The 16,443-nt window shown below is 58.8% G+C and overlaps 1 protein-coding gene across 2 annotated transcripts in view; it reads right to left on the bottom strand.

The window, feature by feature from the left end:
* Positions 1–16,443, bottom strand: part of CACNA2D2 (calcium voltage-gated channel auxiliary subunit alpha2delta 2) — a 140,555-nt gene that overhangs the window by 26,562 nt on the left and 97,550 nt on the right. For both annotated transcript variants that reach the window (XM_034996624.1, XM_034996625.1), the window contains exon 4: positions 4,012–4,071. In XM_034996624.1, coding sequence (XP_034852515.1) covers positions 4,012–4,071 — 60 coding nt within the window. The remainder of the gene's footprint in view (positions 1–4,011; positions 4,072–16,443) is intronic.

Here is a 16,443-nt window from a genome sequence, read left to right as displayed (position 1 = left end):
TTTTAGGTTCCCAGACAGAGCTGCCTGTCCCATCAGACCCCCCAGGGTAGGGCTGTGTCTCCCGCTTCAGACTCCCCAGGGTAGGACTGCTTCCTCCCTTAGACTCCCAGGGCAGCCCTTTGTCCCCTGCTGGGCCAGGTGTTGGCACTGAGGCCCTGCGGCCAATGGCCTCTTCTGCCTCTTCCACCCATGCCCTGGCCCAGCTCCTCCCTGGTGGTGGTCCAGACAGCAGATAATGCCGGCACAGTGTGGTGCTGGGCCAGGCACAGTGTCCAGCAGGCGGGCCATCTTCATCTCCCCTAAGTGTTATGGGCACCAGAGCACCTGCTGCCTGTCTGCGGGGTCAGGGGACGTGCTGCCTCTCACAGGGGCCATGGTTTCCCTGGGGTCCAAGGGCTGTGGCCAGGCTGGGGTTCCCTGCGTCTGCCACAGCCAGTGTGTGGGGTCATGGCCTGAGACTAAGAGGGGAACAGGGGGCCTTCATGTCCAGACCTCTTTCTCTCTCTCGTGCCGTCTCTGAGCCTGTCGACCCCAGGATCCCCCAAGTGCCTGGGCTGGCGTTGGTGGTGTGTGTGAGTGTGGATGTACTATACCACTGTCCACTCCTCAGAGGTCTGCATGTAGACCTACTGTGTGCCGCTGGCATAGGGAGGACCATACCCTACTGATCACACAGTGGATTCCATGTGCCAAGCATCTGCTCTGTGCCCAGAACTGCCGGGTGCCAATCTCCCATCTCAGAGGTAAGAAGACCGAGGCCCAGCTGCTCTCGGCCAACCTATCCACAGGGCACTCGGCTGGGCACATGGACAGATGGTGGACAACACTGAAGCAGGTCCGACTGCTTCTGGCCTAGAGGAGTCTTGAGTGGGGCAGACAGATGAGTCCACTGGGATACTGGCCTGGGGCAGGCTGCACTGGGAACTGTCAGTGTTGGGGGCTCCCGAGATGGATGCTGGGGGCCGTGGGGGCCAGTCCCGGGCTTGGGACTCAGAAAGAGGAGCCCTAGGGAGTGAACTGGAGAGGGAGAGGCATTGCCCTTTTGAAGGAGGAGGGCAGGGCATTCCTGGGCCAAGGCCCGGCTTGCTTGCGTAAAGGGCCTGAGTTTGACACTGGCGTTGCGGGTCTCCAGAGCGCCCCATGGAGGAACACGCTCCCTATCTGTACCTCCTGAAGGTCATTGGGAAGGACATGGTCTCAAGAGTGGGTGGTATGCCTGCAAGCGACAAAGACGCCATCCCTTTCCCAGCCTCAAGGCCCCGTATCCCCCTGGCATGCACAGTCCCCACCTGCAGCTGCCGCCAGTGCCCCCCCCACTCCCTCCCCAACTCAGGGCAGGCTGGCGAGCCAGCTAATGGGCCCGCCGTAAGCCCTGGCGATGCCTTTCAGCCAGGCAGCAGGGTGACTGCAGGGCTTCTGGGGAAGAGCGGGGCCCTGACCCTACAGCTGGGAAGGAGGGGGTGATTCTAGCTCCGCCCTGCCCGAGATACAGACAGACGCACAGCTGGACGGACTGAGGGGGAGGCCCGGTGGTCACTTCCACAGCTGGGGGCCTCCCAGGTCGTGTCGAGGGGAGGGGGCCAGCCAGAGCCCACTCCTGCCTCATCTCAGGACAGGAGCGCGCAGGGCCGGAGACGCCCTACACTCTCACCACCTTGGCATCTCTATGCCCGGACGTGTGCAGTGGCCCTTTTCGCACACCAGGCCCGGGCCAGCAGGCAGCATCAAACACCAGAGTCCTTTGCCAGATGGGAAACTGGAGCCCAGAGAGGGGCAAACCCTTGCAGGGCCCCGTGGGGACTCGGTGAGCAGGGAGCACATTGTCTCCAGCATCACCTGTCTCAGCATTCCCGGATGCCCCTGAGACCGTGGTCCCCCTTCCTGGCAGGCCCCCATGGTGCCCACTCTGGCCTGGGGTAAGCTGTTCCTGCCTCAGGGAGTAGCTGAAAATCAGGGGTCAGGAGTCTGGCTGGATGATCCTTGTAAATTTTGGGTTTTCTGCCGAGTCAGGAAAAGAAAATAGGTTTGGGGCTAAGGCGGCCTCTTTGTCTTCTTGTCTGGGGCCTGGACTGGGAGGGAGAGAAAACCAGGCTGAGGGCGGGTCTTTTCATTCCCTTGTTCCCTGTTCCTTCACTCACTGTCCCGTGTCAGCTCTGCACACGGTCCTGGGTAGGGAGAGAGGACGCAGATATGTCAGGAACAAAGGAAGGGCCGGAGTAGGGGAGGCGTGGGGGGGGTGGTGGGGTCCTGGATGGGCAGAAGCTGGAGGGGCTGATGAACTGGGCCATGGGGGTGGCCTCACTGGGAAGGGACAGACAAGCCGGGCCGCCGGGAGGAACACAAGGCATTCGGGCAGAGATCAGGAATGGGCCTGGAGTGAGGTGTTCAGCATGGCTGGGGCACAGGGGGAGGTGGGTGAGGAATGAGGTGGCCAAGGTAGGCAGGAACAGCCAGATCAGGGCTGGACCTTGAAGAGGATTCGCCCGGGCGGGTGCTGTTTTATTGGTGGCAGCGTGATCTGAGTGGTGGGTGGGAGCACCGCCACCACGCTGTTTCTGATCAAAGGGCTGAGGAGGCACGGGGACCCGGGGATGGGTGGTGGTGTTGGAAAGGGAGGAAGAGAGAAGGGTGAGTCTTGAGCTCCTGGGGAGGCGGGGTCTGTCCAAGGAGTCATCCACTCATTTATGTGTCCACTATAAACAATCACCTGTTAGCTCCAATCCCACCTGAGCTCCCTGAGGGTAGCACCCAGCACTGACCAGGAAGCAGAGGAAGGATGCCATGGGGTGGGCGAGGCAGGGCAGGACTCAGGATGGCCTGGCGGGATGGAGGCCAGGGATGAGGAGCAGACAGGTTCAGGGGGCCTGGATCATAGGCATGAATCCCCTGGGACCTGACAGCCTGGCTGTGAATCTCTGCCACCAGCAGGTGCCTCAGGTAGGTCTAACCACCCTGTGCCTCACTGTTCTTATCAGTTTAAGTAGGGATAATAATCCACCGGCCCGCCAGATGTGCAAGACCCAGAGCTGGAGCGGCAAGGGCCTACCCCACCTTATTAGGCCCCGGGTCTCCGCAGGCAGCCCTTGGCGCCTCTCCCTGTGGGCAGCACAGAGACCCCCAGGAGGCATGGCTCAGATGCCTGGGCAGCTGTGGAGGACACACGAGCCCTGCTAACTGGCCTGGCCCCTGAGGGTTCCATCATCCCTGGCATTGGGGGTTCCCTGGGTCTGGGAGGAAGCCTGTCTCAGTTTACCTTCTGGCTTACTGAGACCCTCTGAGATGCTGGCCTGATGGAAAGGGTGCAGGTGTGTCCAGCCCCCCCCCCAAAGCAAACACAGCTGCCTGCATTTGTGAGGGCCACCTGTGTTTGAGACTGGCAGTCAATGAGGGTTCCCTTCCTTCCCCCACATTCTGGGCCCTTCTGCCCTCAAGAAGAGACCTACTACCACCTTCTCACCCCTCCACTCCCTTGGCACCTGGGCTCCTTCTGAGCTCTCTTGGTGGAAGGAGAGGCTTCTGTGGCTGTCACAAGCATGGTCCCTGATCCCAGTCGGACAGCCTCCTGGAAGACAGGCTGCTGTTCAGGGAAGTCCCAGGAAGGGGACAGAGTCCCCCTTTGGCAGTGACTCTTCTAGGTCAGTGTATTACAGTCTGAAAGGTCCTGGAGTCAAGGGACTTCTTTGCCCTAGGGTCTCTCCAGAGTCTGGGCACATCCTTAACCTCCAAGGCAACACCAACTTTGGGGAGCATCACTTTAGAGTGGCCTGTCTGCCCTTGGGGGACCCCACAGCTCCTCTAGGGTGGAGTGGTTCAAATCTGCACCCTGTGTCCCAGCACTGAGGGGAGCCTCAAATGTTTGCTGAAGGCTGGACTAAGGTTCCAGGCTCCCCTCCACAGAGCCCTCGGTGCTCCTCCAGTGAGTCTGGGCAGCGCCCCCTCCCCCAAATTCACATCTACCCTTGCTGGGGGTGGGCAGGTCATGCGGGCTGGGGCGGGCACTGCAGTTCTTACCTTGATGTTGTCCTGCCAGCGGTGGGCTTTCTGGAAGTTCTCTGCGGCGTCGGCCAACCTCTGAGGAACAGAGCACAGGGAGGTCAGAGGCTGAGGAAGGCCCATGCCCAGCCCCAGCCCTCTCCATCCTTAGTGCTCCCTGGAGCCAGGCTGGCTCAGGGACTCCCTTGCCCCATGCTGCCTCCTCCGGGATTCCTTGGCCCCAGACCTTTCCCAGCTTGCTGTGTGAGCCCCTCCCCCACCCACAGCTGGGTTCACATAGGACAGGTGAAGCCTGCACAAAGTGACCTGAGTGGCATCTCCATGGGACTCCCTGTACTTCAGCCCCCCACATCTCCTGCCCACAGGATGGCAGGGAGGCCCCCAGGACGCAGTAGGACCCAGGCCCTGGAGTCAAGCCCCGTTGCCCCTCTACCTCGGATAAACCAGTGTCAAGCCAGTGCCAAGAAGAGGCCCTCCCTAGTCAAGGGTGAACTGCCACAAGGGCCAGGCGTGCCTTGCTCATGCGTCTTTGCCACCAGCTGCTCAGGGCTTGGCAGGAGGTGCCCTCAGCGCATCTCACACACCCAGGCCCACTACCACCGTCCCTGTCCCAGCTTCCTGAGCCCCTTCCCAGCACGGCTCTCCAAGCCTCTGTCCACACAAGCCTGGCCATCCCTTGGGGCTGGTTCCTGCACTCTCCTCCATCACGGCCCCTCTGCGTGTGAGCAGTCCTTCTATCCCACACCCTGTTACCGCCATGCCTGGCACCAGACCGTGCTGATGTGCGGAGATGTGGTGGGCCAGCCCTGCCCTCTCACGGTCTAGAGGAGGAAACAGATACGAAACTGGGTAGAACCACCAGAGCAGGAGAAGCTGAAGTGCTTCGAGGAAGCTGAGTGCTATGGGAACTTGGGGCATCGGGGAGAGCTTCCTGGAGGAGATGTTGGTACTCTGCCACCCTCAGGGCCTGAACCCCGGCTGCCCAGAGATTCTTATTTTGCGACTCTGTGGATCCTGTCCCTCCAGGAACTCTTGGGACTCCTAAAGATGGCCCTCTGGGGCCTCCCGCAGAGCTGAGTGTAGTGAAGTCCTGTTAATCATATTGACAACTGTCACCACAAACTGGTCACTTGCCGCATGCCGAGCCTGCCACCAGGCCAGTGACACATCATGTGTAGCTGTCTCCATTCATGCCTGACATGTCTTCCTCAGATGAGGAGACCCAGGCATGGAGGCAGTAAGCAGCCTTCCCAAGGTCACGGCGTGGGTCAGGCTGGGGCCCTGAGTCTGGCCCAGCCCATGACCAAGGTCTGAAGGCACCTTCCATGGGCCCACCATGCCTGGTGAGGGACAGGGCAACTCTTGTGGGGGAGGGGCTCTGGTCTTCCACCCCTGCCCCACTCCATCCCATGGGTGGAGCAGTGGGTCCTGCCTTCTGGCCTCCAGCCCTCACTCAGAAGGCCCTGGCCTCTTGGAATTTAGGACACACACTCCCATCCATTAGTCCAGGCCTGGGGTGGCATGTGGGCCCCAGAGGGGAGGTTCTAACAGAGCCTGGCAGCTGCCCATGAGGGAGAAATGGGGGTCGGGATTCAGGAGACTGGTTTTCTTCCCTCCCAGCATGGAACAGGGTGGTATGGCCTATGTTCTCTGGGGTATGGCCTATGTTCTCTGGGGCGGGATGTCACCTCGGGCAGTTAGAGGGACTGACCAGGACCATCCTCACTCCCATTGGGCCTAGCTCCCCCTCTTCCTCAGGCCAAGAACAATGAATGCTGGGAAGACTGTAAGGCTGGGGGTCTTGGGGACAGGGTAGGAAAGTCTCTCTTGTCCAACCCCCTCACTTCACAATGTTGGGCCCCTCCTGGCCTCCAATTCCCTCTCCTGCTACCCCACCTGATCTTTGTAGGTTCTATTCTCTGCCCACCTGTTATGCAGTGCCTGCTTGGGGCGGCCCACCCCACCCCCCCCGACCCAGCTTCGGGGACCACAGGCCTCTATACTCCCAGACACCTCCCATACCTTGCCTCCAACCCCGGCCCCTCCTGGGGTCCTGGACACCTTCCTGGGGTGACCCTCAGGCCCACTGGAGCGCATCCTGTCCCCTCTTGGAATGAATCCATCCATGCTAGACCCCTACCACCTACATCTTACCCATGCTATCACTCAGATCACCTACTGTCCTTCCTCAGGCTCCTGTGTCCTCTCTCGCCCTTTGTCATCTATTCTCCACATGTGGATCCAATCTGGTGGCCACCCTTTGCCCCTAAGCCCTTCATCAGCTTTCTTGAGGTCCCGAGGGGTCCACCTGCGCTTCCCCCTGGGGCCTCTTCTTAGCCTAAACTACAAACACCCCTCCCCTGACCCCGACCCCCAGGATGCGTGCGGCCCCTGAATCGCAAGGCTGCAGCGTTCCTTTGCAGAGGACATCGCTATGTGATATGCACACACAACACTTGCTATTGCAGTTAACTGAGCACTCCTGTGCTAGCTGAGCACCTGGGCTGGATGAGAGTGCGAGAAGCCTAGGGGCAGCCCGTGGGGCCGCACCTTGAGGGGTGAGCCTTGGGCAATCTCTTCATGCCCCTTTTCCTTCCCCAGTGGCCTGCTACCTTCCTGGGGACCCCAGACTTTTCTCAGAGGGGGCCTGAAGCCCACGTGGGGCTCCACTGAGGCCGCTGCCCTTCACAGGGGATGAGGCGAGGGCGGGGCGTGGGGATAACCAGATCAGGCCTCCTGCCTCAGGAAAGTCCCGGGGCTCATGGGGCTGCAAACACCAAACTGACACCAGCTGAAGTCTCCAGCTGGGCCGCAGCCTCGAGGAGCCGGCCTCTCCTGCACCCAGCTCCCCGCCGGCCAGGGGCGCCGGCTGCTTCGGCCTCTCAGGGCTCAGCTCCATCCATGGGATGCACGGGCCCAAGGACCAGGGCTCCCTAGCGGAGTGGCCACGGTGAGGGAGACCCAGGGAGGGGGGCCCTGGCCCCTAGCCTCCTCGAAGTCCCAGGGGCTCAAAGGCCCGGGTCAGCCCGCTGACTCATGAATAACGGAGCTGCAATAGCCACAGCAAAAGGATTACGTTTAATCCTCAGTAACGATCAAGCCATTATTATTTGTTCGGTGTTACAGATCAATCAGCCCATCCCCGGGCGCTGGACGTGTGGAAACTGCTAAACACACAGGCCTGGTGGTGCAGGAGGAAGGGTGGAGGCAGCGGAATGGGGGGGGAAGGGGCAAGCTGTGGCTGCTGGAGGTCCCACCGGGTCTGAGGGGGTGAGGGGAGAGGCCCACTGGCATGCCTGAGGGGCCCCAAGCAGTGATCTGAGCCTGGACTCCCGGAGCCTCGGAGCCCGGGCCTGGGTTCAAATCCTGGCTTTCTTGAGTAAGTGCCTTCCCCTGCTGGCCCTCAATGTCTTGTCTGTAAATTGGGGATAGGAACTGTACCCACTCAGAGGGTGAGTAGGTTCTTGGCAGCCCCCTTGCTCCGACCCCCAGAAGCTGCCCAGAGGGACCAGTCCCCTGGGGTGTCTCTTGCTGTCTCCAAGCACGAAAGGCTCTTGCCCACCTCTGGGTCTTCCTCTGTTATCCACCTTCTGCCTGGGACGTGCTCCCTATCACCTAAGTCAGCCCTATCAGACTGTCACCTCCCCTGGACGCCTCCTTTTGCCCTTGCCCAGTCCCCGGGCTCCCCTACCCTGTCAGGCACTCAGAGCCTTGGGCTCCTGTCTCCACAGAGCCCACAGCCCTGCTCAAGGCTGTCTGGGAGATGTGCTCGCAGCCTCACCCTGCCCTAAGGTTCATCCTCCTAGAGCATCCCCCCTACCTCTCCTGGCTCCTTATGATGGCCTCCGCGCAGGCAGGATGGGGAAGGAAACTGAGGCCCAGAGTTGAAGACAGAACCACCTGTGGGTGGGCCCACGGCTTGGTCCCATGTCCAAGATACTGCCTGTCTGGGGAGAGACGTGCTCTATTCTCGCCCCTCAGCCACCGGCAGCCTCTGATTCTCCTGCTACCAGGCCCCTGCACATTCTGCTTTTGTGTCTCATCACTAGACTCCTCAGCGGGTTCGTTCCCTCACCCTTGAGGTGTTAGCCTAGGCCTTCTCCTCCTCCTAACTACTCCCTGACCCCTGCCAAGACCCCATCTGTCCCCATCACATCTCCTTGCTTTCTTCCTTGGGCTCTGAGCTTGGTGAGGGCCGTATCTGGCAGCTGTTAGCTTTACAATAACCTGGCCCCTTGCGCACAGTAGGTGCACAGTGAACATCCACGAACTTAAGGTCAGAGTATCTCTGAACCTGGGCGGAGACCCGGGCAGGAGTGTGGCTCTGCCAGCCAGCTGTGTGACCCCGGGTGGGTGGCTTAACCTCTCTCAGCCGCTTTTCCTCATCACATCGTGGAGGGTTAGGGTGGCCCATGAGGGTGACACTGACCCTGCTGCAGAGCTGCTGGTGTTGGCTGGCCTGGCCCGACATGTCCCCATCGTGGCCAAGGCGTTGGAGGGAACCATGGTGGGACCGCTGAGCAGGGCTGCTCACGGCCAAGTCCATCACCGGAACAGCAGGCATTTCAGAGGCAATTATCAGAGAGTTTCACTTAACAATCAGTTTCCCTCAGCTCCGGCAACTGTTCTTACAGGAAAAGGCAGGAAAGGAGGACTGGTGGTGTGCTGGGCTGGGGACGAAGCTCCCCTGCGGAGTAGCCCCTCTGCAGACGCCTTCAAATTTCACTAAGTGAAAAGTCTTTCCCTTACTGTGGAGCCGGTGCCCTCAGATGAGGGGCCTGGAGCCACGGTGGGTGCCCCTCAGAGGCCAACAGCTGGAGGGTCCAGCCCCTATCGCCTGCTGGGAGAGGTGCGGCTTGAGTGAGAGGGGGCTGGAGCCCTCAGGCTTCTCCCTTCTCTTTGAGGGCCCACTCCTCCCCCAGGGCTGGGTGCCCCGCTTCTCCTGAGCCTCCTCCTCTCACCCCAGTGCTGGCCGAACCCGAACGGGTCTGGGGAGTGACTGCCTATCAGACAGGCTTTGTTTCGTGCTGCCTAGAGGGAAAGATTGTACGAGGTGTTTGGTCTTAATTAGTTATAGCTACTCCCTCTTCCAAGAGGATACGAGAGGCTTAGGATGAAAGGCCCTGAACCCATGGGGAGCAGGATATTGAGATCTGGGCCACTGAGGGCTGCGACCGGCAGAAGCCGTGATGGGGGGGCCCTGAGGTGGAGGCTGGGGGCTGCAAAGTCCTAGCACCAAGCAGATGCCCTGAAAACACTGCCCGAGGGTTGCAAGGAAGGTAATGGTGACAGATGACACCAGACCCCACCCCTGGCACCTCCCCTGGGCCAGGGCTTCACTGACCGGTGCAGTTCATCCGACGACAGGCGGAAGACTGAGCCTCTTCTTCACCCTCCCCATTCCATCCCTAGCAAGCCACTGGAGAAGTGGAGTCTTCTGTTCCCCCCACCTTTTACAGGTGGGCAGACTGAGGCTCAGAGCATTCGTGCCACTACCCCAGGCCCCTGGTGGGGAAGTGGTAGAGGGGGTATCGACCCAGGTCTATCAGCAGCGTTGGACAGTGAGCATCTCAGGGACAGACCGGGTCTGGCCACATGGGTCTGCTGCTTGGGCTCAGATGCCCCCCACCTGCCCCCAAGGAGTGGTTCCTTTGTCCTTTTCTCAGGAGAGTGGATCAGTAACTGGCTTCCCAGATGCTGCTCTGAGCCCAACCCCCCCAACCCTGGAGTCACTGGGCCCAGCCCTTGGGAGGGGCTGAGGACCAGGGTGTCCGGCAGCCCCTGATCAACCCAGCGTGGCCACCACCGCCACCCTGCTTCCCTCCTTGCGTGCGGGCCCCGTATTAGCTCCGTACTGTGCACTGATAGATACTAAATACAGATTTCCAATTTCCAGAGCTGTTATGGTCTAATGAGTAAATAATATACATATTTAAAACTGTCTAAAAACATATCTGCATAATTAAAATATCTGCATAATAATGAAGCAAGATGCAGCTTAGCAAGGAGGCAGCTAGAGCTCCGGGGCTGACAATAGGGGTAGGTGCGCAGCTGGGGTTGGGGGTCATGGCCCTGTGGCTCTCTTCCTTCCTGCTACCTTGGCCCGAGTGGGCTTTTGTCTGTCTGTCCACCACCTGCTTCAAGCGGGTACACCCACAGTCGGGAACCAGGAGAGTCCCAACTTGGCCCCGTCCTTGCACAACCTGCGGCCTGGGGGAGGCGCACGTGTAGACAGACGGTACCCGCCGCCTGAGCGATGGCGGCCTCGAGGACTCTGACTGCCACCATCCGCGGCACCTGATGTGCTCAGGGCTTTACGGGCACAGCCCTGCTCACCATGACCTTCCAAGGGCAGGTCCTGTCCTGATCCCCCAGCTTTCTGGGTTCTGAGGGGTAGAGAGAAACACACCAGCATGGGCAGAGCGGGCTGCCCGGGACCCATGACTTACACACTGTAGTCGATGGAGATGCCTGTGGCTTTGCCTTCCTGTCAGATGCACCACGGACACCAGGGCCGCTGGGGCAGGACCGCACTTGGCCTTGCCCTCCCACCCTCTCTACCCTCCTGCAACCGTCCGCACTGGACACACTTGGCTCCCGTCCCATGACACCTCCGACTCACCCTTTCTGTATGAACCAGACTTCCAGCTGAAAGATAAAACCACCACTGAAACAGTGAAAAACAAACACTCAAACCTCAGACCAAAACTCCAGCAACCAAAACTGCAGGGAAAATCACCAACACTCCTCGAAGCGAAGGGCGCCTCGGGGGAAAGCCATCACGTGCTGCTGTTGTTGGCGGCAACGGGCTCCCTGACCTTTTCCCTCACCAGCGGCCGCACATCCTCTACGAGTTGATTAAAAAAAAAAAAAACAAAAAAACAGTAAAATGGATTTTTTTCTTTAAAAAAAAAAAAGGTCAGAATACAGGTACCAGGAAAAAACTCATTCGAGTTGTGGTCTCCTTCTGGAGGGGCTCCCGCCTCTCCACCCCCAGGCCTGGGCTTGCTTGCTGTCTGTGGGCATCTCGGGCTCGATCATCGACTCCTGTGCCTCCTCGGTCCCGCCTACAAGGGCAGCCCGTGTGTTACTCTCCCAGGAAAGATAGGAAGACGTGAGCAGTGGCTTGGGCTAAAGATGGAGATGGGGCTGGGGATCCTGGTGTCCTAGAGGCTTGAATTTCAGACCACAGACGGGATTTCCCGGAACACCCCGGGCACCCAGGGAAGGTTGCTGTGTTGTATTTTGCCTGGGAGGACTTGCAAAAAAACCCACGGGTCTCCTATTACTGATATGTTACCCTCAACTGGACAGTTTGACATCAGGAGGAGGAAGCCATGTAGGAATAGTAGGAAGGAAAGGAGGTGAAGTGGCACTCGGGGGATGATACCTATAATCCCACTGGCTTCACTGCTCTAGCTTTCAACGGGAACCTCAGTCAGCACAGAAAGAGCTGGGTGCAGTGTGTCATGGGGCAGGGTCCACAGTGCCCACTGTGAACAGGGCAAGGGGCAAGGAAAGGGGCCTCTGTGGGTGGGCAGAGCATTCGCCAGGGCCAGCCTGAATTTACAGAGCAGTTGTCAGGAACCATGGATGAAGCCCACCCTTGGGAAATTTCAGTTCTGGTGCTGGGCTGCTTCAGGAGGGAATGAGTGTGGACAGCCTTGTGCTGAGGGCAGTAAGCATAGGCCCAGCTCTTGGGACCCTGCCCTGCTCAGTCACTGTTGCTGCTCCTCGATCGCCTGCCAGGCACCTGCGAGAGTTTCCCTGATGAGAAATAAGCCAATAAAGCCAACACACAGGTCAGAGTTTGGGCTGTAGCCCCAGAGCCCGGCCATATGCAAGCACCTTGCCTGCGAGGAGCGTGAGCTGAGGGCCGGGCCATGTGGATTCCAAGGCTGAAGGGGCTTCTTTCAAGGTGCGGCCCCGCTCAGCACAATCCCTCAGGGGGCTTGCAGGGGTGAGAACCCACCAACCTAGCTGAAACCTAGTCTCCAGCATGAAACCTGCATATTTGTACAGGTAACCCAGTCCCTGGTGAGCCAGGTGGAATTTCTCATAAAATTTCCAGTTTTGTCAGGTTTCCTCCCTCTGAATGATGACCCAGTGTAATTCACTAATGTTTCTTTCATTCCTTTAAAAAACATGCAGAGAGCATCAGGTGAGGGTGTCAGGCCCAGGGCTGTTGGCCACTCTCCAGTTAGAGAAGATGGGTGACACACCATTTATCAAAGTGTACCATGGAAATGTCACTGACTCCTTTCCCTCATCAGGCCATGTTCTGGAGACTAGCACGTGTGGGCGTGGGTGTGTATGGCAATGGCCCTGTCACAGGGGCTGGGAGGCCTGAGCTCCTAAGGCCTGATGGCTGGCCCAGTGCGTCATTTGGTAAGTGTTGCCTTCATCTCTCTGCACCTGTTTCTCACCTGTTTAATGAAGACCAGAACCCCACCTGGGCTCTCCTAGGGCCATGGGGCAGGAACTGAGGGCCCATTTGCATGTCCTACTCAACCACCTCCACCCCAAGGCCATCCCTTGGAAGCTGCTCCCCTCCAAAGGCCCCTACTCCTGTGACACCCCTCCCTTCTGACCAGACCTCTCCAGAACCACCCTCAGCCCAACTTCAGACTCCCACCCAAGCTGCTAAACATAAGCTCATCTCCCCAGGCCCCCACACTTTAGGCCTCCCACACAGGCCCATGTCCCTCCCCCAGCCCCCACTTCCCTGTTGTCACCCTTTATGGGGACCTGTGTGGCCTAGCCTTGCCAACCTTGTCACTCTCCCCCCATGATGACCCGGAGTTCTGCCTTCCCACCATGTTTGGGCTCCCTACCCTTGTTTGTGCTGCACCCTAAGCCTGGACTGCCCCCCACCCCCTTTACCTGCTCATCCGCCTCCTCCAGGAAGCCTGGCGCTCCTGCCAGCCTGGTTTCCAGAATTCCCTGTGGCACTTCCATCAGTACTTTGTCTAACTCCCCCCATATGTGGTCTCTGGAAGGCAGGGACTTGATTCATGGATGTGTGTGGCCCTGGTGCTGGGTGCAAGCTTCCATCTTGGTCAGTAGGGTGGGAGAGGGAGATTAGGAGGTGCCCTTAAACACCTGCAGGCTTGGAGGCCATGGGTTTCCCTGGGGGTGGAGATGGCAGAGACCAGGCCAGAAGCAGCACTGATGACAGAACACAGGGATCCCAGAGAGTGCAGAGGTAAAGGCATGGGCAGAGTGAGGCTGAGTACAGGCCCCTCAGGGCACCCCATGTAGAGGGGGCAAGGGGTTGCCTCCAGGGTCTGAACTGAAGATGTCTGTTTTCTGGAACCCCAGCCTCACTCTGGAACTCAGGAAAATGTCCACCAGTCCCACCCAGCTGCTGCCAAGTCAACGATGAAATGGTTTGGAAGCAAAATTCACCGAGGCCTTGCCAGAGTGAGAGGCTGGAGGGTGGTGGACACGGGTCCCTCATCTGGCCAGGTCAGGCAGGAATTGGGTCCTCCTGCTCTGGCAGGAGGAGTGCATTCTCCGGACATGCTCCAACACACTCCTCCAAGAAGCCTTCTCAGGTGTCCTTATGCCCCACCACGGCTCAGGGACAGGCCATGGGAGAGTGGTGGTTCCAGTGGGAAGAGCCCTCTCTCTTTCCTGTCAAGAAATGTTTATTAAGCACCTACTGTGTGCCTGGCCTATGCCAGGCTAGGGCAGATGTGGCCCTGCTCTCATGCAGTGTACCATCTGTAAGTTCTTCTCTATGTCCCACCCATCACACCACTACAATTCAGTTCTGCTGTCCTGAGCACAGACCTTGGTAGAGGCCTCTACAGTCACAGCTGCTGGGGTAGCAGCTGCATTGGGAGAATTTGGGGGTGCTAGGAGGCCTCTCTGTTATGAAATGTATTTCCACGTAAAAGCTGAGCCTGAGGGCCCCCCACCAACTAGAACAGAGGAGCCTGAGCCCCTGCCTGTGAGGACAGCAGAGCCCAAGCCCCTACCCAGCCGCCATACTCCCTTCCCATGATGTTATTTTTATACTTTTTCCTAAAACACAGCCTGAGCGGGCCCTTCTCGACTCTATTAACATTAGGAATCTAATCAGTAATCAGGCAGCTCATAATTTTCTGATTAGCTCTGATTAGACCCAACCTCAGAGGGAGAGGGAGTGGGACAGTGAGAGGGGAGGTGGGGCTGGTGGGGCACCAGGATCTGCCTGAGGGGGCAGTGGCTGGGCTGGGGTGGAGGGCAGAGGGAAAGAGCCTCTTGTCCCACTGTCCTCTGTCCTGGCAGGGGGTATAGGGTGGAGTCTTGGGTTGCACTGGATCAGAAAGATTGCAGGGGTCAGAGAGCAGGGCAATAGGAAAGGGACCCCTGGTCCTCTCACAGCAGGGACCCCAGGGCAAGTTGGGCCTGCACTTTCAGAACCACGGACAGAGGCAGGCGTGATTGGCAGGGTGGCCAAAGGGCTGGGTTTGGGCATCTATCTGGGTCCCACCCTGCTTAGGTCCCCTGGGTCACATTCCAGGAATTGATCATTCCAGGAATGATCCCAGGAGTTGCCTTGAGTGATGGTGACAGTGATGGGATGGGCCTGCTCAGAGGGCTGCAATGTGTGACCTTCATATGGAGAGCTGGACCTGGCCTCTGTTGCTGAGCACACCATTGGCGGAGCTTGATGATCATCATCTTCATTGTAAAGACAATGAGGCCAAGGGCTTCTCTGCACAGTGGGAGAGCCAAGGCCTGGAGGGACCACCCAGGTGATGGTGCCAGTTAGGGGCAAGCCTGGACCTATACTGAGGCGTCCCAGGCCAGCCAAACCTTTGTTCTGCCTGAGGCCTGTTTGTCACCTTTACACCACATGCAATGGATGGAACCATGGTGCCGGTCAAACCGGACCTCCTAGACCTGACACACATGGAACTGGACCTCTGGCCTGTCCCTAGTCCTGGCCGACCATGAAGCCTGACCTCCCCCCTGCTCCCCACCACTGCCGTCCAGTGGCCTTCCCCACAGGCCCAGACTCTTCTGAGTCACATCCTGGAGCCCCAGTCAAGTCAGGGTCAGAGTGGCCCTGCCCTTGTCCCTGGTCTGGATTACCCCTTGTTGGACGCAACCATCCAGGTGACCTCTGATGAAGCGCATGAGCCCCGTTGGAGGAGACATGCAAAGCTAATGCCATGCAAATTGGCACAGAGGCAATCAGCCTGACTCTACAAGCTGCCCCACCGGCCGCAGGCTGGCTCATTGTCTTTTCTGTCAATTTGCATTTCATTACCCAGAAGGCTGTGCTCGCCAGAGGTTAAAAGGAAAAGAGAATCAAGCCCCACTGCATCCTGCCTCCGGCTAGGGCACAACCCACATGCGGGACAGGGCTGCCTACCATGAGGTACACTCCACGGGGAGCTCGATCACCCCCATCGCCACCACCGTCACCCCTGCCACCACCAGTGTCACGCCCATCACCACCATCCCTGCTACCTCCATCATCACTGCTCATCCCCACTTAACCACTGCCAGCCTTGCTCATCACGCCTACCACCATTACCCCACCACTGGTCCTCCCATCAAGCACCACCACCATCACCACCGTCATCTTCATCATCACAGGCACCAACACCATCACTGTCCCCTCCACCATCCCCTCCAGCACCACCACTTCACCACAGTAACCATCACCCCACCGGGGCACCTCTGCTAGCACCTCACATTGCCTCATGGTCACCACCTGCTCCATCACCTCTGCATCCCTCAGGGAAGTCTGGGGAACGGGCAGAGACCACTGACCCTTTACTTTTCTCTGACCATCACCCTCCAGCGTTACGGGAAGGTTAGAGACGCTGTAAACAAACGATCCGGTGATCAGAGCCCTCATGGATCAACCACCTGGATGCTGGTGCTTGTAACTGGGTGTCTCAGGAAGGAAGCCCACGAGGCCGGGGTGAGGCAGGCGGGGTGAGGATGCTGCCGTTCTGACAGAGCCCCTGGGAGACTGGGGCTTCGTTTACTCCCCTGATCAGCGGCCACTGCATCCTGAGGGGCAGAACCAGGAGCTGCATGTGGGACACGGTGACTGCCACCTTGTCTGAACCTTGGTTGCCTCATCTCTAAAATCGGGCTTCTAATAGTCTCGACCTTATAAGGCTATGTGAGGATGAGGGTAGATAATCAGAGGAGAATATTGAATATCCAGGACCCACTGGATGGCCACATAAAACCTGTGGGCAAGGAGGGTGCTTAGATCAGGCTGGGAGGGCTTCTGGGAAGAGGGAACAGCAGACCAAACTTGAAACAAGGCCAGATGGATGGGAGAAGGGAGGGGACTCCAAGGGGGAGCCTGAGCAGGGCCAAGCTGTGGAGGTGAGGATGAATGGCTTCTCTGTGGGGATAGGACAGTCAAGGCCACGGCAGCTGATGCAGGCCTTTGCTCTTCCTGAGGCTCCCTCCATCCACGGGTGTTTGTGC

This window comes from Mirounga leonina, unplaced genomic scaffold (assembly GCF_011800145.1).
Source record: "Mirounga leonina isolate KUSES-001 unplaced genomic scaffold, KU_Mleo_1.0 Mir_94, whole genome shotgun sequence".
Classification (NCBI taxonomy): Eukaryota; Metazoa; Chordata; class Mammalia; order Carnivora; family Phocidae; genus Mirounga; species Mirounga leonina.
This window is presented reverse-complemented; position numbering and strand designations above follow the sequence as displayed.